The sequence below is a fragment of the Diachasmimorpha longicaudata genome, chromosome 6 (genome assembly GCF_034640455.1).
Source record: "Diachasmimorpha longicaudata isolate KC_UGA_2023 chromosome 6, iyDiaLong2, whole genome shotgun sequence".
NCBI lineage: Eukaryota > Metazoa > Arthropoda > Insecta > Hymenoptera > Braconidae > Diachasmimorpha > Diachasmimorpha longicaudata.
Window position 1 is genome coordinate 6,394,364 of NC_087230.1, and position 23,726 is coordinate 6,418,089.

The 23,726-nt window shown below is 41.6% G+C and overlaps 3 protein-coding genes across 6 annotated transcripts; 2 read left to right on the top strand and 1 right to left on the bottom strand.

The window, feature by feature from the left end:
- The first annotated feature begins 419 nt into the window (after positions 1-419).
- On the top strand, positions 420-6,556 carry Ir93a (Ionotropic receptor 93a). Of its 3 annotated transcripts, none has more exons than XM_064123604.1 (12): positions 420-744; positions 894-1,085; positions 1,215-1,310; positions 1,465-1,614; positions 1,724-1,950; positions 2,110-2,286; positions 3,213-3,380; positions 3,649-3,894; positions 4,159-4,329; positions 4,483-4,716; positions 5,013-5,718; positions 6,074-6,211. In XM_064123604.1, the coding sequence occupies exons 1-11, from the start codon at positions 648-650 to the stop codon at positions 5,700-5,702; spliced, it is 2,448 nt and encodes an 815-aa protein (XP_063979674.1). In that variant the 5' UTR covers positions 420-647; the 3' UTR covers positions 5,703-5,718; positions 6,074-6,211. The 3 variants fall into 3 exon arrangements, with proteins under 3 accessions (XP_063979674.1, XP_063979673.1, XP_063979672.1); XM_064123602.1 differs by having other exon boundaries at positions 423-744; positions 5,013-5,698; positions 6,074-6,556; XM_064123603.1 differs by lacking the exon at positions 4,483-4,716 and having other exon boundaries at positions 421-744; positions 5,013-5,698; positions 6,074-6,556.
- A 543-nt stretch (positions 6,557-7,099) lies between these two features.
- On the top strand, positions 7,100-11,828 carry LOC135163284 (uncharacterized). The gene is made up of 8 exons (XM_064122589.1): positions 7,100-7,209; positions 7,466-7,767; positions 7,888-8,806; positions 8,877-9,091; positions 9,242-9,605; positions 10,281-10,457; positions 10,543-11,134; positions 11,368-11,828. The coding sequence occupies exons 1-6, from the start codon at positions 7,179-7,181 to the stop codon at positions 10,415-10,417; spliced, it is 1,968 nt and encodes a 655-aa protein (XP_063978659.1). The 5' UTR covers positions 7,100-7,178; the 3' UTR covers positions 10,418-10,457; positions 10,543-11,134; positions 11,368-11,828.
- On the bottom strand, positions 10,459-18,851 carry LOC135163283 (serine proteinase stubble-like). Of its 2 annotated transcripts, none has more exons than XM_064122588.1 (9): positions 18,353-18,851; positions 15,067-15,150; positions 14,099-14,769; positions 13,367-13,632; positions 12,851-13,082; positions 11,902-12,461; positions 11,472-11,769; positions 11,252-11,377; positions 10,459-11,126 (listed from the first exon to the last, which is right to left on the bottom strand). In XM_064122588.1, exons 2-9 carry the CDS (start codon positions 15,140-15,142, stop codon positions 10,968-10,970), a joined length of 2,388 nt encoding a protein of 795 aa, XP_063978658.1. In that variant the 5' UTR covers positions 15,143-15,150; positions 18,353-18,851; the 3' UTR covers positions 10,459-10,967. The 2 variants fall into 2 exon arrangements, with proteins under 2 accessions (XP_063978658.1, XP_063978657.1); XM_064122587.1 differs by having other exon boundaries at positions 15,061-15,150; positions 18,353-18,850.
- Between the last annotated feature and the right edge of the window lie 4,875 nt (positions 18,852-23,726).

Sequence of the window (23,726 nt, forward strand, 5' to 3'; positions counted from 1 at the left end):
TTATTCGTTTTACGACCTGAGAAATTCCACCCCTTATCTTAATGCTGATGGACAGCTAATGGGTGAAAATATTATGATTATAAGGTGTTCGTGATACTTACCAGTGATGCTGTTGTAAATGAGATGTAATTTCAACTTGTACATCGTGAAAAGAACAATTTCAAATGAAATTACGACGAATGTTTCTTTTCTTAATTTTTCCGGATGAGTACTGGTTACTTTTTAGCACAATTGCTATTCATCTGGGGTTAAAATCATACACATGAGGCTTTTGAAACGGGAAATGAACGATTTGGAAAGGTCATGGGAATCCTGAGTGTTTTAATTTTCATGAGAACTCGCGGTAAAAAAAATAATTATTTTTGACAGATAAATAATTATTGATTGTATTGGGTTTGGAGAAGTAGATCATAATGTGATCATAGTTGTCTTCATCATGTTCCTCACGGACCTTCGTGAACGTAATATTCGCTTCTTATTAACAATTTACCCTCGACCCGGGAGAAGTCTCGCAAGAAATGGTCGATCGGGGTAACTTATTAACGACGTAATCAAAGCTTGATTAACCCTGCACTGTATCGATACAGTTCTAGCTAGTTTTCTTTCGCAATCCTGAATATTCCTCGTCTTTTACCCTGCGAGACACAATGGCTCTAATTCTGCCAGTCGTGCTCCTTTATTCTTGCAAATTTGTGACTGGTTTCAACGATTTCCCATCGCTCATGACAGCCAATGCTACGATGGGTACGTTCTATTGACCTCAACATCTTTAGAAAAAAATCGTTTGAAAATTCCTTGAATGTAATGGACAATTGAAAGCGGTCGAAATTTTTCCTACAATTTTTTTCACGCGGGATTTATTTTACCACTCATATTCAATAATATTTTTCAAGTTATCGTGATTGAAAAAACATTCTACGAGAGGAAAATCTTGATAAAAGAGACAGCAATGTTCACACGAGAGGCTTATGAGAAAAGCATCGCAACATTTGCAAGTGCACTTACCAAAATAGCGAGGGAGCGTATGAACATCAGTGGATTATCGATTCATGTGGCTCAGGATATCGGAGCGAATTTAGCTCGAGGTAGATATCATTAACGCTGATATTAGAAAATTGCACGATGTTTCACGCAATAAAAAACTATTTTTTCAACTGATTTGTTGTGTTCCATGTCAGGTAACAATCAGTAATGAATTTTATGTAATTTAACAGATTATACGATTCTTCTCTCGGTAGCGACTTGTCCCTCAACCTGGGAATTATTCACCAGAGCCAAAAGAGAGAAATTAGTGCATTTAGCAATCACTGGTATGTAGAATTGCTCATTTGTGCCCCTGCTATTGCGATCATTCAGTTTTTTTACGTTCACTGAAATATTTTTATAATCAAAATCCTCTCAGTCGCGTTCTGAATTAATTGATAACAGAAAAATTGAAATTTAATTTAAAAAACTGATTTCCAGACCTCGATTGCCCGCGTCTGCCTAAAGACGAAGGTATCAGTATTCCGCTGATCGACCCTGGGGACGAGCTTCCCCAGATATTCTACGACATGAGAATATCCCGCGGACTCGACTGGAAACGAGCCATTTTGTTATTCGACGAGAGTTTCGGTACGAATAATTTCAAACATTTTAATTTAATAACTCTGGTGCATGAGTTAACTAGTGATTTAATTATTTCCCACCCCCCTGGAATTTTACGCGAGATAATTTACCCCAGGGCAGGACTCAGTCGGAAAGGTGGTGCAAGCGTTCTGCAACGAATTACCAAACTCTGGCCTTGGATTAGCCTCGAGCTCCCTGTATTTCCTGAAACGTGGACGATCGGAGATCTCGACGAAGCGGATAATTAAGAAAATTCTCGCAACTTTGCCTCCGAGGAGGCCCATTGACGATCGAATCATTGTTGTCGCTGCTTACAATGTTATTTCATTCATACTAGAGGCCGTGAGTGAGATGATTTTTTAGGCTGGAAAATGTTAGGAATTTTTATTTTAAAATTCATTTCAAAGAGGCTATTGTTTTTTAAGATAATTTTGGAGCGTTTGCTTCCGGTTTTTTCTGCAAAATTCAGGAAAATAAGTAAAATCTACTGATTACCCTCAGGCTAGATCATTGAGGATGCTCGGCACAAGCAGTCAGTGGCTCTTTGTCGTGCCAGACATGGCAAAGTACAACTCTGGGAACGTGACTTATTTGATTGAATTACTTGGAGAAGGTGAAAACATCGCTTTCTTGTATAATGACACGAATTTGCATATCAGGAGTGATCAATCTTGTCGAGTAAGTAATTAAACACTCTTGTTTTTGTACTGCATAGAAGCGGCGATCGACAGAAAAAATCGATTCAATTCCTCCTTTGAGTGCAATTTTTTTCAGGAATTGCTCAAGATGAATATTTTAAGTGGTAAATTAATAAATTGTCGAGAAAAATTGAGTTCTGTTAATTTTTTGTTCGATATATTTTCCACTGGAATCGACCCCGAGCTAATAGAAAGTTCGATAGAAATCGCGTATTTGCGGAATCCTCGAGTGCTTCAGGCATTTTATTTTTACCGTGAGTAGTGCAACATGAGAACTGCACGAGAGAAATTTACATAAAAAATTGATTAAAAAATAGAGGAAAAAACTGAAAAGTGTTACTCTGCTCTGAAATTTCGTCATGTAGCACATCAACATTTGGACGTTACGCGCTACATTCTCAGGCCTTCTTATCACTTTCCACAGCTATTCTCCCCGAAATTTACGGTCATAGAAGTAGATTTTGACAGATACATGTCGTTACATCTTCATGTAAATTTTGTTGACTTTCTCAAGTAAAATTTTCTCCATGTATTCAACAACTGTCCGACCCTAGGTTACCGAATATTTTATTACATGTGACGTTCACGTGGAAAGGGCCCACTTTGTCGCATCTAGTTTTCGAGATACTCACGTTTTTCTCTTCACAACTCTCTTTTAAACCAACGTTAAATTATTCTTTTGATCTTCTATAGCAACGCTGAGTCTCTTATCGGAACCGTTAGAACGAATTTAGAAAATCTGAGACAATAAAATTCTCTATTTTTCCGGACTTTTTGATTTTTTTGTCGCGCATGGATCACACATTATTGATTAATGAGATAATAATTTGTTACAAGTACACGCTAAACATGGGCTATCGCCCATAATTTCATTCCGATTCCATTGTCCTGAATTTTTTCTTGAAGACAGGTGCCACCTGTCACGCCCGAGAGCTGGTGGGTGCCCTCGGAATAGCCCTTGAGAAATCCTTATCAATGGAGATCGAGCTCTACGATCGGGTCACCGAAGAGGAATTCGAAGAGGCCGGTCTGACCAAGTTTGTCAGAAGTCGAAACATCATAAAATATATTCGTGCAAGTATAACAAACAAATACCAAACCACCAAAACGTTAATTTTTTTGCATCAATCCAATCAATAATTAACTAGAAAAATATAAAAAACGTAAATTTTTCCGAACGGACAAGAATTCATTTCTATTCCATAGATTTGCATATACGGTAGTAAAAAATGAATAAAAAGTATTGACAGGCCATAAAATTCAGGATTCGTCAACGCGGAAATAATTAATCCAATGTGATGGGGTGATGAGTGGCTCCATTAAAAATCAAATTTCACTTCAGGATGAACTGTATAATGATACAAAGCCCGGCGGCCGTGGAAGCACCTGCGGCCGGTGTGTAAAGTGGATCGCAGTGTCAGCCTTGACCTGGGGCAATCGGATTGGCTCCGGGGCTGATAGCGAGCCTCACACACTCTTGGAGACCGGTGTGTGGACACCTGATCCCGGTTACCAGTCAAATGACTATCTGTTCCCCCATGCGGTGCATGGCTTTCGTGGCAAGACTCTGCCCGTGGTAACTTATCACGTGAGTTTATTTTCTCAGGTTGAAAAGAAATTGTATATTTTGTTACGAGTGCGGAAAATAAAAATTTGGCCCGTGGGAGAGGATCGCAGGTGTAATCCCACTGGTCAAAAAAATTTTTTTCGCATGAGAATGGCTTCGTACGCTGGCCGAAAAGTTACTTTTTCGGACAGAGATAAAAAATGATTTTGGATTTATTTACTAGAGAGAAAAAAACTTTTCTCAGGTTGTGAACGCTGTAAGAAATTTCATAAATTTTCATTCCAGAACCCGCCCTGGCAGTTTGAAATAACGACAACTCATGAAATTACCGGTAGCACGCACAGTCACTGGGATGGATTTGTCTTTGATGTTTTTCAGGAACTTTCCAAGAGCCTCAATTTCACGTATAAAATCGTTGCTGTTGATGCACCACCTGAAATTATTCTAGCAAAGAGTGTAAGATCACAATAATGAAGGCTATTTAATTTTTTTTATTAGTGATACTCATTTGTTAACAACTCCTAGACATTCATCTGGTTAACAACCAATTAGACAGTTTACAACCATTTTAATAGTACCATTAGTGTATTCATGCGTTTAAAACTCCAGAATCCCCTGAAAGCCGCAATGTCAGCGGCCGAAAAAGTTCCGGAAAAAGTGACTGAACTAGTGCGTTCGAAATCAGTCTTCATAGCAGCATGTGCTTACACAGTTGGCCTTTATCGTAAAGACACAACTATAAATTTCACACTACCCATGACAATACAAACATACGGTTTACTGGCTTCACGACCCAGGCCGTTATCCAGGGCGCTGTTATTCGCCTCACCGTACACCAACGAAGTGAGTGCACATTAATAATCATGAAAATTCCAAGTGTCTGATAATCGCCGATTATAATCGAGAGAATCATTTGTAATTACACGCGGGGAAAAATCCAAACATGAATTACGTTTATGGAACTCCAATTTACTCTCACAACTGTCTTAAATTTATATTAAAAAAAAAATATCCGGATGACGTATTAATTGTAAAAATTTTTTGTTTTCAATTTCCAATTCACCACTTCACTGTCATGAAAAAAAAATTCAAAAAAATAAGATGAAATGTTTAAAAAATACATATGTCTTCCCTTATAGTCATGGGCCCTCCTGATGACGGCGATAATCATGGTGGGTCCGATCCTGTACCTAGTTCACACCTTCAGCCCTCGAACGATCGACGAAAGGGTAAAAAATCCCCACGAGCCAGTGTACATCGGTCTAAGTTCACCATCACGCTGCACGTGGTACATCTACGGTGCTCTCCTCCAACAGGGTGGCATGAACCTCCCCAAGACCGATGGGGCACGATTGATTGTTGGCACGTGGTGGCTAGTCGTGATGGTAGTTGTTGCTACCTACTCCGGAAGTCTCGTGGCATTCCTCACATTTCCAAAGATGGAAGTGCCGATAAGGAATGTCGACGACGTCATTGAGCGTCGAGGTGAAATCACCTGGAGTCTCCCTCAGGACAGTTTCATCGAGGACTTCCTCACCGTCAGCAATGAGGAGGGACTCGTTGATTACCGGCGACTATTGCGAGAGAACGAGCCACACGCACAGACGCATGATACTGTGAGTTATGAGGAACATATTCATGATGTCAAAGGTGGAAAACATGTGGTGATCGACTGGAAGTCGTCATTGATGATTTCCGGGAGGAACGACTACATTGAAACTGGCCGCTGTGCTTTCTCCCTTGGAAGCGACGTTCTGTTTCTTGAGGAACCTATTTCCATGGTCGTACCCTCCGATAGCCCTTACCTCGGGCTCATTAATGTCCAGTGAGTAATTAAAAATACAGGTGATTGTTTTATTAGTTTATTAGATTAATTTGTCTTGCGATTTTATATGATGAATCAATTTATTTGGGTGCAATACGGTTGGTGTCAAATGTTTCGTTAAATAATTAAAAATTGTGCTAAATCAGAACTCTACTTATTATGATTAATTACGAAGGATAATTAGTAAATAAATCGAATCGATTTAGAAAACAAGACGCTCGATGCGGCTCGTGATTTACAGACGAACGAGGAGAGTCGGGAATGTTCAAAGGCGAAAATATCATTAGTTAAGAGTCGTGCGAGCTCCCCCACCCTCAAACGCTTGAAACTAAAATAGACGGGAATTATACCCCAAACGGTACAATTATGTTATAGATTACAAAGGATGCACGAATCAGGATTGATGGACAAGTGGATAGCCAACAGATTTCCAACGCGTGACAGTTGTTCAGACAGTCTAATGGGTAGTTTCGAAGCGGCCAATCATAAAGTAGACCTCGAGGACATGCAGGGAATATTCTTCGTCCTCATTCTGGGATATATCATGGGAACAATGATCCTGGGCTACGAATTTTTCCGACATCATCGACGCGTCGCCAAAGAACGAAAACTGATACAACCGTTTGTCGAATAGTTGTGCACTGATATCGCACCCCAACTTGTGCGGAAATATTACTATTTTAGAAACAATATAACGAAACTATAAACAATTTGTTGTATATTTTTTTAATATATTCTTTACACATTTCGAAAGGTTCGCAACGATTCGCTCGTCTAGAAAGTGACTTCTCGCAGTCGTAGGGAAAGACACCATTTTTATTCCTGAAAAATTTCGAGTGTTATGGGGGCAGTTACCCATCTCATGGAGAGGAAAATTCTTTAAAAGTTAAAACAATATTCGCTAAAAATGAAGGAACAGTGACGAGCTTTTCGAAAAAATATGGAACGTTCAGTGAAAAAATGAGTAATTGTTCCGTAATTTTTACTGAATCCGGCCTTGACTGGCAAATTACGGAACGGGCACATAATTTTTAAACAATTTTTCTCTCCGTGCACTCGTTCAAGGAAGCATAAATAAACAGTAATCTCGGCAGAATTATGAATGAGGTGTAACAATGGTTGATGCCTACCTCGAAGCACTTCTCATTTAAATCGTCGAGCTAATGCGTCAGATTGCTGTAATTCCCGAGTCAAACAAACAGCGCGTGCGAATTGAACACTCCGGGTAAAAGCCAAACGAAATATTACGTAACATTGAAGCATTAACTTCTCTGGTAACTCAAGCGTCTACTGCACCATTCTCCCACCCTCGTTCGATCTGTCACCTCCCCCTTTGCGCCTCTTATACTCCATCGCCTTCATTTTCAACTTCCTAATGAATGAAAAGTCCTTTTAGTCTCGGTTATATTCAACGAGAGTTAACTTAACCATCGGATTCCGTGACGCCCCGTTCTGCGATTGCAGTCGAGAATCGAATATAATGAACGTGTGGCTTGTGATATCCCTATTACGTGAGTTTATAAATAATTAATCAGTTGCCGATTGTTTATCGGAAGAAAGCCAAATCGCTCCGATAGTCCTCATTCTAAATTTACTAAAATTCCACTATAATTCTCTAAACTCCCAGCTAAATCATTTATTGGGAACAATTTTCGGTTGATTTTTAATAATTCAATAAACAGTCTCAAATTTTTTTCAATTATATTTTAAACATTTACTCCAATATAATTATTTTCGTCCTCACACCCCTAACAAAATTTTCGACAGTCCTAAATGTGGCAAAGGGGCGTTCCTGGAGGCCCTCCCTGGGTCCACCCCCCCGACCCCCGGGTCCCCCCGTGGACACCATGACAGACGTGATAAACGACCTCGGGGTTAACCTCCTGGACTGCTACATTTCGCAACCAGGTAACATCGCCTTCTCGCCAACCGGTCTGGCATTCGTCCTGGCAGCCCTGTACGAGGGTTCAGCCGGTCGTACATCGCGACAAATAGCCCAAGTCCTGGCACTGCCGCGCGACCGTCGTATCACCGAGATTGGATTCCGTGACATTCACCGTAGGCTGAGAGTAAGCTGATCGATTTAATTTCCGAACCCACCGAATTACCTTCCTCCATTCTTCTCTTTATTTTACTTCCCAAAGAACCGGGCAATTTTATTCTATTAATTATTAGCTTTCACTTTCAAGAGCTACCTAAACGCCGACGCCTTTCTCGGCGGCCTCACCTTGAATCGCGACGATATCATATTAAGACCGGAGTACGAGGATACCCTGAGGTTTTACGGTTTTGATGTGGCCGATCAGGCTAACATGACGGACAACGGAACAGCCGAGGCTGTCACACCGGCGACAGCGGGGGGACAGACGATTGACAGTGGAAGTACGACTACTGGAGCAACGCCGATGTCAGTGGTGACAGATCCGAGCGGTGCGACAACCTCCCTGATGATGGTGACAGCACCGATGCCTGTGGTGGCACCTGATGTCACAGCTGCCATGGACTCGACCACCAATTCCATGGCGGAAACAATAGCCAGTCCGGGAAGCGCTTCGGGGATGTCCGCGGGCCTCGCCAATACGATGGGCACTGTCCCCACTGGAAATGGGACCGCTGAGGGCCTGACGACGTCGCCCATGCCTCCAGTCGCTGTAAGTACAGAAGGCAGTACTTCTTCTCCAGGAAATGATACTCTTGGAATCGCTGATGCTGTGGCTGGAACTCCATCCGCTGTTCCAACGAGTCCCGCCCCGAACGCGGGAAATAATTCTGGCATGAATACCTCGGAAATTGTCGTTAATGCGACGGACAACGTAACGCCTGTCGCCGCGGTAACGAACGCACAGGGCATGAATAGTTCTGCTGGAGATGATTCCTCTGCCGCACGCTCCGTCGGTCAAACGACTCCCATTAATTTGGGTACAACTGGTAATTCCGTTAATGAGACTGAGGGAAATACCGTCAATTCGACCGTGGAAACTGCGACAGAAGCTTTCTCGCTCGTTGATGTGGCGGAGGGGATGAATCAGTCGGTGGGAATCATCGCGAATGATGAGAATAGGATCAGGAAGAGGAGCATTGGGCACCAGAAGTTTACGATTTATTCAGGTGATTTAATGTCGATTCTTCTGGTGGAGGGAGATCGTTCCTTTTGTGACGGGGATTTATTTGATTGAAGGTGATGGGATTTGGATTGACGATGCCAATGCTTGGCGGGAATACGAGTCGACGGGGCCGGCCGACGATTCGGGTGTAAACGAGGACATGACAGATCTGCAATTTCTTGTCAACGGGTGCGATCCGTCCACTATATCAACTGCCACTTACACAGCTGCTCTACCCTTCGCCTACATCCCCTCACTCCGGGCTTTCGGCGTCGAATTTCCACTTGATGTTGGTGTTATATTTTTTTTAATGCAGAAAAAAATCAATAAGAAATAGAAAATTGTAAAATGCGATTGAATTCGGTTGACACTTGAATTGCTATCGGAAATCACGTCTGTTGAAGCTACCATTCACTTGATATTAGTCATATGATTCAAGGACCCGAGGTACAATGTGATCCTGCTAGTCCCCACCGACGGTGTCACCAGTCGAATCCTGGTGAGGCTCCTCCACGGCAAGACACTCAGGCACATCAGGGCGTCGATGAGGCCCACGTGGGTGAGGGCTACGATTCCCTCCTTCATGCTCCGGGGCTTCATCACCCTGACCCCTTACCTCCAAAAAATGGGGATTAGAGACGCCTTCGAGCCGAGAGCAGCGGACTTGACCCCCATGAGCCCGGACCTGGGGATCTACGCGAGAGATGTGCAACAGAGTATCGGTGTGAACATCAGGAACTACATGAGAGATGGAAGAAACGATAGCACAACCACCTCCACCACAAGTCCTTATCAACGTCCAGGTAATGAAGAAAAAAATCTCACAGTAAAAAAAATCATCTGCCGGAAGAAAAACTGTTCATTTTTTTAAATTTTCATGTTTAATTTACCACTTTTTCAATTTCCAACTATTGAAAGTTCAATTGGTGGCTCTGAAGTAGCGGAAATTATTCGGTCCCAACAGGGAAAAATTCTCCGTTTGTCGGTGAATTGAAAAGGATCTAGAAATACCTTCTGCTTCACGATCGCTTCATTTTTTTGGTAATTCTTCTCCATAATTCTTCCCGCAAAGGGACCCCCAGCTAAATAATTCTTGGTTATTCATTGAGGAATAGCTCGAGGTGAACATTTAGCAACTTGTCATTGTTTCCCGCAATTTGCCGCGATCTAAAGAATTTTCTCAGTATTGTCGTAAAACCCGTGGCATTTAACGGTCGATATCCTGTCACTGAGTCACTGCACAGACCACCAGGATACAAAAGTAGGAAGACCTTGTCTCAATGATGAAGTATTACGAGGACACAAAAGCCGAGTGAATCCCTCCAGGACTTCAATTGGTCTGTTGTCCCTAATGAGCATTCCCAGGTGTATTTTGACACTTTTCGGTCATTAGCATGGGACTAAATCAATTTTCTTAAGTCACCGTTACCGTTATATTTGTTGACAAGTTTCCTCGTCCACTCGATTTTTTTTTCCAGAAAATTATCTGCATAACCGAGAACCAATTCCATTCACTGTGGATCGTCCCTTTCTATTTTTTATTGTCGACACCGAGACCTCTGTAGCCCTCATTGCGGGGAGGATCGATGATCCCCTGAACTCGCGGATCCTCTGAGCGAAAGAAAATGGGAGCGGAAAAGAAGGAGTGAATACAAGTATGTGGGCATTTTTTTTTATTTTAATACCATTGCAAAATTATCAACAAATTAGTATATATCGGCTATTTGTTGTTTTCTACAGTAATTTGTATACAAAAAAGGGGAATCGAGGAGGCAAGACACCGGCTACCTCGTGGGATTCATCAGGGAGATGTATTCATTCGTCACAATTCGCGGAAATAATCCTTTTCTCTCTTGTTCACTAGCTTTGGCGTTCATTCGCATTTTCATTCAATTCGCTGCAACAAATTCATTCATTCGAATACACTCTCAGAGACACGATAATAAAGAATTGATTCTTAACAACTACGCGAATATATTATGAATCCTCGTGATTTGTTTTTTTTTATTTATCTCCACTCGATTGATCGTTAAGTGCTAAATATATTCAATACGCATTAATGATTTGTTCTCTCAATTGTTCATTGTTTTATGTATAATAAGTGTCTGTACAGCCCAACGGGAGTTTGATTCGTGGATTGTCCTTGGAATTTTCATTGATTGGTCTCAGGTGACGTTCTTCAGTATCCAGGGAACAAACTTTGAAATTCTCGTGCAAACACCCGGTAGATTGGCCTCGGCACAGCCGATACCCCAGGATATTATTCCAGCGAGAAAGTAACGACCATCTTTACCACGCACCTGGAGAGGTCCACCAGAGTCACCCTGCAATGGTAAGTAATTCATGAATTTGTCTGTCATAATGATTATCACAAAAAATTAGGTGATCAGCGCACATCAATAGTTTAAATGAAAAATTAAAGTGATACCTGAATTGGATAGTTCCTTACCTGGCACGAGTCGCGTCCTCCATTCTCATACCCAGCGCACAAAAATATATCGGGTATAAATTCATGTCTACCAGCTCTCAAGAACATTGACTTACATCTGTCATTACTCACAATAGGAACAGACACCTGCAAAGAAATGAAATTTAAATTCTCAATATCCCACAAACTGATACTGAACGGTATGTATCGAAGCAATGAAATAATCATGAAGTTGACTCACTTCCTGAAGTACCGAGGGCAATGTACCTCCCTCACTGAGTCTACCCCACCCAGTGACAGTGGCATTTTCACCAACAAGAAGATCATCAGTAGCTGGTAAACATATTGGCGATATGTGAGGGGCAAAAACAAGGGAGCTCTCGAGCCTCACAAGAGCAAGATCGTATTCGTAAGTGAAGAAATTGTATTTGGGATGTACGACCTTCTTAGCAATACCTCTTTCTACGTAAGGCAAGCGCTCCTGTACAGATGAGAAATCGTAATCACCAACCCGGATCCTAATCTGCGAGGTCAGTAAACTGAAAATGAAGGAATGGAGAAAACAAAGTTGTGAAAAAAAATAAATTTGTAGATGTAATGCATTGAATTTTTCTCGGTGAAGATGTTTGAACTTTTCATTTCCTTATTTGTAATGAGAGATGCCTACTCACTCGTCGACGCAGTGTCCTGCAGTTGCGATCCAGTTCTCATTTAGTACAGCACCACCACATCTGTGGGTGCTTGAAAAACCGAAGAATGATGTACGTCTGACAGATACCTGCCATGGCCACCTGCCAAATGGTGCAGCTTTTCCACCAACAATTCGTGTCTCAGGACGAGGAAATAGTGGTGGTACACCACATTGGGCCCTTTCCTTACCGTTGTCGGAATTAGCTGGCACCGCTGATACCGTTGGTACCGATCCCATGGGATTTTTCCTCGTTGTCACTGGCTCAGTCGTCGTCGTTGTCGACACTGTCGTTGATACTGTTGATGGTGGAAGGGTTGGTTTTGTTGTCTTGGGCGTTGATGGAGTTGTTCTAACGACCGTTGTCATCGATGTCGATGGCAACTCCTGATTATTCAAGGGATATATCGTTGTTGCAACAACTCTCGGTGGTTGGGGTGTTCTTCTTCTCGTTGGTTTTGGCCGTGTCAATGATCCAACATCCGCAGTCGTAATATAATGACTCGACGGGATATAATGAGGTTTGCCATATTCTGGTTTGTTCTAAATACGGGAGAAAACGGATCTTTGAGAAAGCGTTAGCCTGCTACATTTGATGGAAAAAAACTACGTAACGTGTTACGCGTGAAGACAAGAGGATGAGGCAAAAAAGGTAATGTAAGAGTTTGATTGAGCGGGAATAGAGTTGGCGCTGTGGATGAAAAAAAAAACGTTATTGTGGATTCAGCGGTGGGAATGAAAAAAAAAAAATAGTCAATTGGATTTGTGTTGAGAATTGGAAAGTATTGGATCGATCGAGCGTTGCGAACTACATGATTTTCATGGTTTAATCGATACACCGGCTGTCGGACTGTGGAACAAGAGGGTCAATGAAATGGGATGAATAAGATGAATGGTGAAAAAAAAATATAATCAGGAGCGTGACAACTCACTTGATGATTCTCATTCCCTGGATGTTTGTCCGAATACTTTTTATTCGTTTCATCGGTATCGCGCTCATCACTCGGCGGCTGTGTCCACGTGTTATCACCCCAAAAACTGATGATTGAGTAGCCGGGACGATTTGAGGAGGAGTGATTTGGATTTTTGTGCTTCGTGACGAAGGCAGGCTCGGTCGTCACGTGCCAGTGGGTTGTCTGACCGAGGGAGGATTCCGTTGATGTACTAAAAATTGATTTTATCGATTTGCCATTGGTTACCAATTAATTCGATACATCAGTGCATCGTTAAATCACCCGAACCCATCTATGAAACACTTCCCATCTATGCCAGTTTTACTTTAATTAACTGTGGGAATATATATATTCTTTAATTCACACTTGAAGCGGAACAAAAAATGTTGTTTTATAACTTGTAAATGGCTTCGACACAGTCATTACTGGTTTTTACAGCCTCATCTCAATGATCCATATTGCATTTACGTAAGCGATCTGCTGAAAGACATTCACCTTGTGTGATCAGTCTGGAGATAGGTAGACTTGGATGTTGTCCATAGTTTACCCGGTTTTTTCTGATCGTGGGGCTTCGATATGAAATTGGGTCTTGTCTCGGTGGATGCCGAGTGGCCGAACATCGTGCCCGGTCGATATGTCGGTGTCTTCGGGCTTGAATAAATGTTTGGTGATGGTGAATTGGTCACCAACCACTGCGCTGGCGGCTTCTCCGTGCGTATTGCATTTACACTCGCTGCGGTGAGCCGATCACCGGATGTCTCCTGTTAAATTTATAAGCAATCGGTCGAGCATTAAATATGGAAGTGTGACAATTGCTCCTAGCGGAGAATCGAGTTTTTTTTTCCTTGCATCGGGACAATTGAATTTGCTGGGGAATTAACCGGGGGAGATCGAGCCAATGAAACTGGAGCGTGATTTACTTTTCTCTCCACTCGCCGATTGAGATGAACCGATAACAATGGAATTAATTATCGTAAGTGGCTCAACGTAATATTCATGGTATCGCGGACTGAAAAATTGAAGAATGTTTCTTCTATCGGGGATGGGATCATTCTGGACGATAGTAAATTGCATTTTCAATAGGATTGTGATAGGTATTCAATAGAAATTCCACTTGTTTTATTTCCAGAAGATATTCAAGCAGTTTAATCTAGTTTATTTGTGATTGTCTCGATGTATTTGTGCTACTCTTCATATTCTCTAAAAATTCCCAAAACATCCACTTACGTTCGTAATGACATTATCCTCCTCCTTCTCACTAGAATAATGTTGATTACTCGCGGGTGGAACTGGTGGAGGTGGTGGGGGTGGTGGTGGAACATTGGAGAACCCCGTTTTCTCAGGTTTATCCCCCTGATACAATTCCCCAGGTCTCATCCGTTGACTTCCCTCGTCCTCGTCGCCCATCTGATTCTTCCCATCGTCCGGCAGCCTAGCCGGTGACGATTGAAAATCATGGGACTGTGGATGAGGCCTCTTGGGCCTGTTAGTGTGACTCCCCGAATGAACAGGCCGAACTGGTCTGGCTGTTGACTGGTGAGTCGATCCACTGATTCCCAATGTTCCCCCAGTATTTAAAGTTGTATCTGATAATCTAGACGGCTCAGCTGTCACTGTCACCGATGATACCGTCGATTCTGCTGATAAAATCAACAGTGGCGATAAACTAGACGACAATTGTTCCACCGTTGTACCCTTATCACTCGCTGTTGTTGCAATCGAACTAATCGTGTCATTCTTGTGTACACAACAACTGCCAAACATAAATGTATCAACGCATACGCCCACGTGTGTACCCTCTGACTTGATGCACTCCCAGACGAACATGCACGTACCCTGTATACTTCCACCAATACTCGGGCCAGGTACACGACAAGGTTTCGGACTTATTTTGTAGCCTGTAAATAATACATCGTGTCACATTGAAATTATTGCCCACTGCATTTAACTGAAATAACCCTGAGGATGATTCATGGAGTCTTTGGAGACTCCATGAGTCAAACTGCGGTCTCATCCTTCAATTATTTTAATTTCCCAGGTATTCTCCCCTGTCTGTAGGGACTTTTACTGGCATCTTGGATGCTTTTTGGGTGGTCCCCCGGATGGAGAACGACAAGGGAGAACATTCGAATAATTTTTCGCTCATTTTTATCCCCTCATCATTTTCAAAATTTAATGGTAATACTGACTGTGACCTCGATTCAACGTGCTCAGAGTCCTGGCGACGCTCGACCACCAGATTATCGTGGCCACGTAACCGATCCACCGCATCCTGGTTCCTAAAACCGTGGGATAAATCAATCAGTGAGTTTTTTAGCTGGAGTGAAAATTAATGATAATAAATAAGATGGAAATTTGCGAATTTTTAGCATGGCCAATGGAGAACCCTCGATAGTGAAGTACTCCACGTGCCATAAACAACCTTTGGCGGTACGCGTAATGTCACGTGTTGGGTGGATGTATGGTGGGAGTATGGGACTTGTGGACTCGGCCAGTCGGGCTTTTGCGATCAAATCGTATGAGCGAGAGAGCCACGAGAGATTTAAGAGACTGCTGGAGGAGGCTGAAGTGAGTATGCATTGGTTGAATCTTTAACTGTGCCCTCCGGCTGCCCATCGTAATTTAATGGGCGTGAATAAAACAGCTGAAACAACAGAGGGTAAAACAACACTCACGACGGTGAGGAACTGAAATTAAATCATTTTTTTTTAGTGGAACACCGGGGAAAATAGGAAATCAGTACCTGTGGTACTGCGATCTGGTAATTTTCACTTGGGAAAATTCGATGATCGATGCGGAGAGAAAGTATTCAAAACTTATCGAATAATTTATGTAATTCCAAATGGAGAATCGGTTTCCGGAAAATTTATACGAAAAATTAGATATTTTTTATTTCTTTTCCATTTATAGTTTGAAAAAATTTAGAAAATTTTTTACCGCCACTAAAAACCATGAAGAAGTATCTTTAATTGATAAATTCATCAATATAATAATTCGTCATAAGGAGTGTAATTTTTACGTGAAATTGCGGATATTTTCCAGAGCATTTTGCAAATTTTTACTGCAACATTTCTCTGTGTGAACATCGCGTCTGGTTCAATTTAATTTGCAATTCAGAATATTCATTTAATTTTCCCTCGATCGCGCACTATATCTGACGAGTGATTTTCGCGTTCCGTTTTTTTCATTTTTTAGTTGCTAAAAAACCGGGGAAATCCCCTGAGAATCCAGGTCTGACCAAACACCAATCAGAACCACTCGCGGGGCAATATTTATTCTCCTCCCCCGGGGGGGCTATCCATCAATATGAATCACTTTACGGACTTGAAAAATACCGCGATTGATTCAATTGAGGTATCGATCGATAAATCCTACCGGTGAGAGTCTCCCCCCACCGCCCCTTCCGCGTCTGCTACCCGCATTCGCTCTACTAATTCCACCCAATTGCCTTATCCCATTTCCACGGATGACAATTTGTCAAACGAGATAACCGACATAATTGCTAGATTCAATTCCCAAGATAATTTCAGCAAATGTCCTGTTGGATAATACAAACGTCTCAATAATCTGAGAATAATCGTATCGCAATTATCTCCCTTGTTTTATTTCACCACTTGTGCTACATATGTGAGTCATTTAATCTCTCGTACAACTGTTTTCCCCTCGAGTTCTCGATGATATTGGAATTCTCAGATGTAATCGAATGGAATCTCATAAAAAATAAATATGACATATATTTTCCACAAAATAAATTGAAATACAAAATCATTTCTATTTGATAAATTGTCGGTCATTTAATTTTGTAACGTTTATACATAACATTTTTATCTGTATATATATATTCATCAGTACAATCATAACATCAATTGTACAGGAAAAAAATTCAGTAGAAATTCGTGAACTCGTGAATTAAAGAATCGCCTTGAAAAATTTAGTCAACAAAATCGTAATTATTCACAAGTAAAAGTTTTTACGTTTTTCTCTGGTAAATTTCATCGAAGTGCTCTCTCCGCGTGCGTCAGTTCACCACATTTTCAAATATACTTTTCAAAATGTAAATTTTTCCAGAATAGGAGGGGAGTGTCGGGGCTCTTGCACAAGACAAGTGAAATTCAGTAGATAAGAGACGAGTATGCTCCGGCAATAGTCTACAACGCACTCACGATCAGAATGACCAATGAGAATTTGTATTTTCCATACGTTTCCCCGTGGGCCTTATGATCCAATGGGATAATACATCGTGTGGCACCTTGCTACGGGGCAATATACCGCGAGGCCTTATCCCTTATGTGTCGGCTACTTAGTACGTGCGGCATTACGGACAGCACACACCGCGAGGAGGTTTTACGGGCGCGGTTGGGTACGCTGGAGAAATATAACGGGAAAAGCGAGAGGGTTATGCGCGCGTGCGGATCTCAGTTGTGCCCGGGCATTTATACACACTGAGAAATGCAGTTGGTTTGTGAAGTTCTGTGTGAGTATAGCCAATTTTTTTATCTCATTTTTCCCCGTGATTCTCCTTTTTTTTTCTCTTCAGCTGGCGTTACAGAGGTGCCGATAAACACACCTCTCAGACCACCGAACTATTTGTATGTGTTACCCTACTACGGTGTCTCGCAACACTGCACCTGACCAGAAAGCCGCAAAATCCTTTATCCAGGTCAATAATTTGACGCACCTCCGACTAAAAAAACAAGCAAAATTGACGCACCCGAAGGGAGTGCAACCACTGGACTCCAGATTTTTTTTTTTATTATCAAGTGGGAGTGGAGTGGGGGAGGGACGGTATGAGAGGTGCGGCGGGTTCCTCGAATTTCTCGGGAACAATTAGAGCTCCTTCACTTCCCTGAAATACATTTCATTACCGACGAATTAACATTCCAACCTGATGGCCCAAATTGTCATCAGCCGTCTCCGGCTCCATCGTCAAATGCCGCATATCTCTCATCGTGTCGTGTGTGTTCGTTTGTTGTACGCAAGATAAAGGAGGAGGAGGAGATGAATGAAAAAAAAAAAACACCTCATGGAAACGCGCACGCGGATGAAAACTGGGCCGGTCGTGGTCTCTTTCGCGGGGCATGTGCACACACGCATTTTATTTTTGCTTTAAAGTCTATTTATTTTTCCTCTTATTTTCTCCTCTCTCGGCATTGAATTCGCATCTCACTTGCACACGCATCGCCCGACCGTATGTGTAGGGGAAAGGGGGAGGGTGGGGAAATACACAACGTGAACAAGAAGTAGGAGGAGGTTGGGATCTTTCTCATCAGGAGGGGTTCGAGGCCACGGCCACCGCAAACAGCCACCGCAATCCAGTGACTGTCGTAAAAAGTGACACATATTTGCCGCGCCGATACCACCTCGAAACAGTACAGGGGGGCCTAAAGGGGTCGATGAGGGGTGAAAGGGGGGAGGAGGAGGAGAAGAGGGGAATCAATTTTTTTTTTCAATCGTTTTAATTTTATTGAATTGACGACATACCCCATATGCGTGTCTCGGAATCCACTTCAGCGCGATCTTTTCATTCCTTCAGGGAAATTCATAACAATTTTAATGTTTAATTTTTTTTTTGGTTTTAACAGCGGTTTTCAGGGTTTTTTTTTAATCGATATCAATTACCACTTGGTAATTCGAGGTTCACTTTCGTTAATATTTTTTTCAACACATTGACACAAATTGTTTATCTCTGACGGTAATTATTGGCAGCACTCAGGTAAATAGGCACTCGTCACGCAAGTGGTGTGAAAATTGTTACCGACATGATGTGTAATTATTGATTATTTAATTATTGAAATTGATTCTGTCAATTATGTCTTGTTACTTGATTGATCGTCAATGATCGGGGTTAATGCTTGACTCGTGTCATCAGGTTGAGTTGATGAGTGTTGGTGGAGTGTTGTGCGTTCATTCCGACCGGCATAACGCCACTGAAGGTACTGACCAAAGAACGCACGAGTATTCCCCGGCTGTAGTTGTCTTCTACCACTCTACACCGGGGCCTTGCCTCCGTTCCTTCCTCAAGCAGTGTGCCTGCGGGGGCCCCCGGTCGCAGACATCGACGAAAGCCACCACACGGCGCCCCGTCACAGTCGAGCTGTTCCACCGTCTTTCGACACTAACTTATTTTCAAATTGTTTTTTTCCCTCTCTTTTTCCATCGCGTTTTAGCCCTGACTCGCTCATTCTCTTCCTCTTCATTACCGTCGTCTTCCTTTCCGATATATCGCGGATTCCAGGGATTCAAGGTCACTGGGGAAAATACGAAAGGGTGTGGGTTAACGGAGGTATCGCTTTTTATTGATAGTATTTTTGCCAGTTTATTTGGCAACTTTTTCGGGGGAAATTGCTGGGAATTGGACCGTATGGAGTTATTCGAATTTATGATGATTGCTGTTTGGGGAATTTGAAAAAAGGGAAATCATGAGATATCGGTAAAAGGACGAGTCATTTTAGGTCAGTGGATTTACAGATGGAGATGAATAAGTTTTTTTACTGTGGCATTGATTTTTGGAATTTCTCGGTTACTATTGGGGCGAGACGAATTGAGTTCTTTCGGAGGTTTCGGGACGTTTCACTGGATCACGGCAAGTTCGGAAAGGCTGATCGATATCGCTCGAGTGAAACTGTAGGGCAAAGTGCCAGATTTTTAGCTAACAGCATTTTTATCGAGATGATTTATCAAATTGTAATTGATTTTTGTATCTTCCTTTCCCACGATTTTCTTTGTAAAAGTTTCAATCAGAAGACTTCTCGAATTTTCAGTGGTAGCACAATCTGATAAAAATACAAAAAAAGTGTAGTTAATGGGAGAGTGAAATTTGATTAAAAAAAAAATTATCAGTTGAAATCATCTGAACAATGTGGAGTAAAAAATAAATTGTCCCGTACTGAGTGAATTTTCACCTCATTTATCTCCCCATCCAGCGCGCATTTTTCTCCACGTCCGACATAAATCCCAGTATTTCCGAAGAACACGAGAGCGAAGAAAAGGAGTAAATCAAAAGAAAAGAGAATAAACGGATAAGACGCCGAACGTACGCACGAAGAGGAAGAGACTCGTTTAATGACCCTGTTTGTGCTTGGCCCCAAAGTTCATCAACATCAGACGCAATGGAAATGCGCCTCCTCAATATTATTCTCCTCCTCCTCCGCCCCCTCCCCCTGCCCCCTAAAATCCGAAGACTCCATTAGCCCAGCGATTGCGAACTCGTCCCAAAAAGGTGAATTAAAAAAAAAAACGACATAATGTACCCAGAATTTTTCCATCGCGCTCCATTTACCCGGAGTTACAAGATGCCGGCGTGATATCGCTCTCAATTTACCCTGTCCCGTTGGCTATAGGTGTAAAGCCGTCAAATGACTGGCAATGGAGAAAAACAAATTGATAAAATATGTATCACTTGTTCCTAATCCGGTAGAATATAGCTTTTGCGAACATAATCGGCGAGAATTCCGCGAGCTGTTGCCTCACGAGGAAGTCCCCCCGGGCGGAGATATTTTCGCCGATAAAATATTTACGTAAGAGTGATCAAAATTAGGGGAATGGAATGGGGGGTGGAAAGTGGTGCCACGAAGCTACGTAAATAATATATATATACAAATTGATGTGGAGGTGCCTTGGAGGTGGTGCGTTATGATTTCGAAAGCGAAAGCAGATTCATAAGCAGCCCTATCTAATACGATGGTACGCAACAGCTGGTGCTTGTCCTCTCTCGTGTGCGAATACTTCACAACGGTCACTAATTTGGTGAAAGTCACACAAATGGCTCCCAGACTCGTTTTGTCGATTTTACACGAGCATTATGGGTAATTGTCATTGTCAAGTAGCTCAGCGAGAGCCAAATCCCTCGGAATTAACTAAATTATTAATGAACGTTTCGAGTAAACGGAATTGATTTTTTGTTTTCATAAATTTTTATTGGTGGGTCTTTTATATTTTTTGTGTGAAAAATATTGGAGCTGGAGTCATGTATTTAAATTTTGCACCCCAAAACCCACACGGTTCCGTGGATTAACTATGTAAATCGCGGTAATTGATCCACATAATTAACGACGAGAACAAGAACAATGAATTTAATTGCTGGTACTGATGATGTTTGACATCGATTAGTGTTTTTGTAGTCTGAAGCGCAACGGATTTCCGACTTTCTTTCGTACATCAGCTCATTCTACGTACATTGGTGAAAGCCGTCGCAATATTCCATTGTAAAATTAAACTCGATTATAAGATTCATTTAGTAAGTTAATTGATTCTATTATTCGCGGGGGACTTAATGAGTTTGTGGGAATTTAATGATTGAAGCGAGGGAAGAGGATGTTTAGATTTGTTTCGCATTCATTGTTCTTTATTACGTTGGTGGGAAGTTTCACCGCGTGGGTCAAGTACAAATTGTCGTGATTTTTTTGGAATAATGACACGGCTTTAATGAAGTTTCAGTTATTTTTGATGTGTGATTTCCTTCTGATTGAAAACTGTTGGGTATTATTGTAGAATATCCCAGGATGATTCGGTGTATAATTTATTCAGTTTCGTTTGCTAAAAATATTCATTTTCAAATGACCCACAAATGAATCACTCAATCTGCCTCTAAATTGAAAGTTTAAGGTTTAAAAATTCACCTGCAAACTCAATGAAAATAACAGAGTATCCGTGATTCGAACTTTCACCCTAAAGGTCAGGTAGAAATTCCAGAATGTCTAATTACTAATTAATGTGATAAATCCGTTGATTTTTGAAAAGTTAAAAGTTCCACTAAAAGCTTTCACAAATGTGCCTCAAAATATTCCGAAAATTCAAATAAATTTCACAAGTAATTTTCACGAGAATCAGTAGCCCAAGTCTCTATTAAAATTTATGTACTCATTAATCATGAATGACAGACACGAATTTGAAATTGGCCGCATAAATTCTCGTCAAGTCTCACTGAATGAAAAAGAGCGATTCACCTATCAATTAAATTCCAATAAATGTTGAACATTGATAATATTATCTGCTGAATGTAATTTGAATCGACGGTGACTAGCTGATTGAGATGCATTAAAAGCGTGAGCGTCGCGCGACCATTCCGCTCCGAATCAAAGGAAAGAAAAACGAAAAGATTATAATCAGTGACAGATGATACTTGTTGGATACACGATGTACTCGAGTCCAATCTATCCTGGATTTCATCTACCCATACGGAAAATAAAAATTTGAATTCTTTTTTTGTGGGTCATGAGAATGGTTGGGATTTGAGAAATTCAGGCGATCGCTCAATTTGTCAAATATGAGAGACTCTGATTATAATAAATCGCCCACATAAATTAGAAATTTCCTGTGTACTTTCCTATCAAATCTGAAGCGACTCCTCCTTATCCCCCCAGATCGAGAAAAATGATCAGTCAAAATTAGTTAACGCGAGTTCGCATAACGATTGCGAAAGTGATCAGAAAAATTTAAGTCTCGGTATCGCAATTTTCGAGTGACAATTCTGGTGAAAAGTACGGCCTGACGATTGGAATCCGCTTACCAATGAAATTTGAAAATTAATAAAACATGGTGACCCGCAATATCCGTCAACCCAGTTGAATTTTTTATTTCTCCGGTTAGCGAGCCAATGGCAATTAAAGGAGCACGCGCTGCGGCATTTTCCTCGCGAGGTGACCGATCTAGGGTTAAACATGAAAGAGCTGAGACACCACAAATTACCTACATAAATTACAAATTCCATAAACAATTTAATATCTTATCCAATTAGGAATCCCATGAAAAATTGAAGTGCAATTATGAATTTCATTTGAATAGATCCAGCCTTACCATGACTCCAATCCAAATTCCCCTCCCATTTCCATCCCATACCAAAAACCTTTGAATATAAAAAAAAAATATTCAGAAATTCCCCCCGACTTCATTAACATTGTTGGACAATCCAAGTTTCACTTGAACTGTCAGTAGTAATTACCTCAATAGACAGACCATAAATACTCCTTCGAATCTCTAAAAATCTCCAGAAAAATCATCATTTGCATGTGCCATTCTACCCAAGAGAACCCTCGCAAGTCACGAATTACCACCATAAATACCGAATCATAAGGAATCTCCCAGCAATAGTGCATTAAATTCCAAGAAATCTTCACAATAGATATTATCCTCCAGGTGTACGAATCGTCAGCACGAATCGTCTCCATTATTTTCCTGGCAATAACAAAAGAAAAACAGATATAAAAATTAATGAAAGATGAGACTCGCTGGTTGCCCCGTGTACTTGAGATTTCGCTTCTCGCCTCCTTGAATGCTACGTGTGTGCGACTGGCATCGCTCTTCAAGTGGGTCACCTGTGCGTTTGTAGCATCGGGCCTGATGGTGGTGGCTGCCTCCTTCGTTTGATAAAACCCATGCCCGAGGAGAGCCCGTTTTACCTCGAATCGACTTCTACCGCATTACGGAAAGAAACGCAAGCAAATCCCCCCCTCTCCCCCTCCCCACAACATCCATTATTATATCCACGATGGGTACCTCAATGACGTGTGTTCAGGTACTCGTTGAAGAATGCAACGGGCGCGCGTGCTTTACCCATACTCCCTGCTGACAATCTTCACGTTTTGTCAACACACTTCCGCTGACCCTTTCCACAGAACGGTCTCTCATTCCATTACACGATAATTATACGTTGGTGAAATTTAGGTAAAACGTGTGTTAACGTTTACTCAAAAAATAGAACGCGCTCCTCCTTTCTTTTTTTTTTTTTAGTACTCAAACTGTCTTGTTTGTCATCGTCAATTACGAATGCATCTCAATGTCAACGATATTGAGAAGTAATTTTGGATAACTTCCTGTGTCATGGAGAGAGGTGTCTGGTGATGATTACGGGATAATT

What these genes read in the sequence shown, in the direction of transcription:
- Ir93a (XM_064123602.1), top strand. Translation starts at nt 648, where the DNA reads ATGGCTCTAATTCTGCCAGTCGTGCTCCTTTATTCTTGCAAATTTGTG. An exon ending in AGTGCATTTAGCAATCACTG is followed by an intron (nt 1,311 to 1,464) that starts GTATGTAGAATT and finishes ACTGATTTCCAG; the next exon opens with ACCTCGATTGCCCGCGTCTG. An exon ending in TTTCATTCATACTAGAGGCC is followed by an intron (nt 1,951 to 2,109) that starts GTGAGTGAGATG and finishes GATTACCCTCAG; the next exon opens with GCTAGATCATTGAGGATGCT.
- LOC135163284 (XM_064122589.1), top strand. Translation starts at nt 7,179, where the DNA reads ATGAACGTGTGGCTTGTGATATCCCTATTAC. An exon ending in GAAGTTTACGATTTATTCAG is followed by an intron (nt 8,807 to 8,876) that starts GTGATTTAATGT and finishes ATTTGATTGAAG; the next exon opens with GTGATGGGATTTGGATTGAC. An exon ending in GCGTCGAATTTCCACTTGAT is followed by an intron (nt 9,092 to 9,241) that starts GTTGGTGTTATA and finishes ATATGATTCAAG; the next exon opens with GACCCGAGGTACAATGTGAT.
- LOC135163283 (XM_064122587.1), bottom strand. Translation starts at nt 15,142, where the DNA reads ATGCGGTGGATCGGTTACGTGGCCACGATAATCTGGTGGTCGAGCGTC. An exon ending in CAGGGAATGAGAATCATCAA is followed by an intron (nt 12,462 to 12,850) that starts GTGAGTTGTCAC and finishes TCCCGTATTTAG; the next exon opens with AACAAACCAGAATATGGCAA. An exon ending in GCAGGACACTGCGTCGACGA is followed by an intron (nt 11,770 to 11,901) that starts GTGAGTAGGCAT and finishes CTTCATTTTCAG; the next exon opens with TTTACTGACCTCGCAGATTA.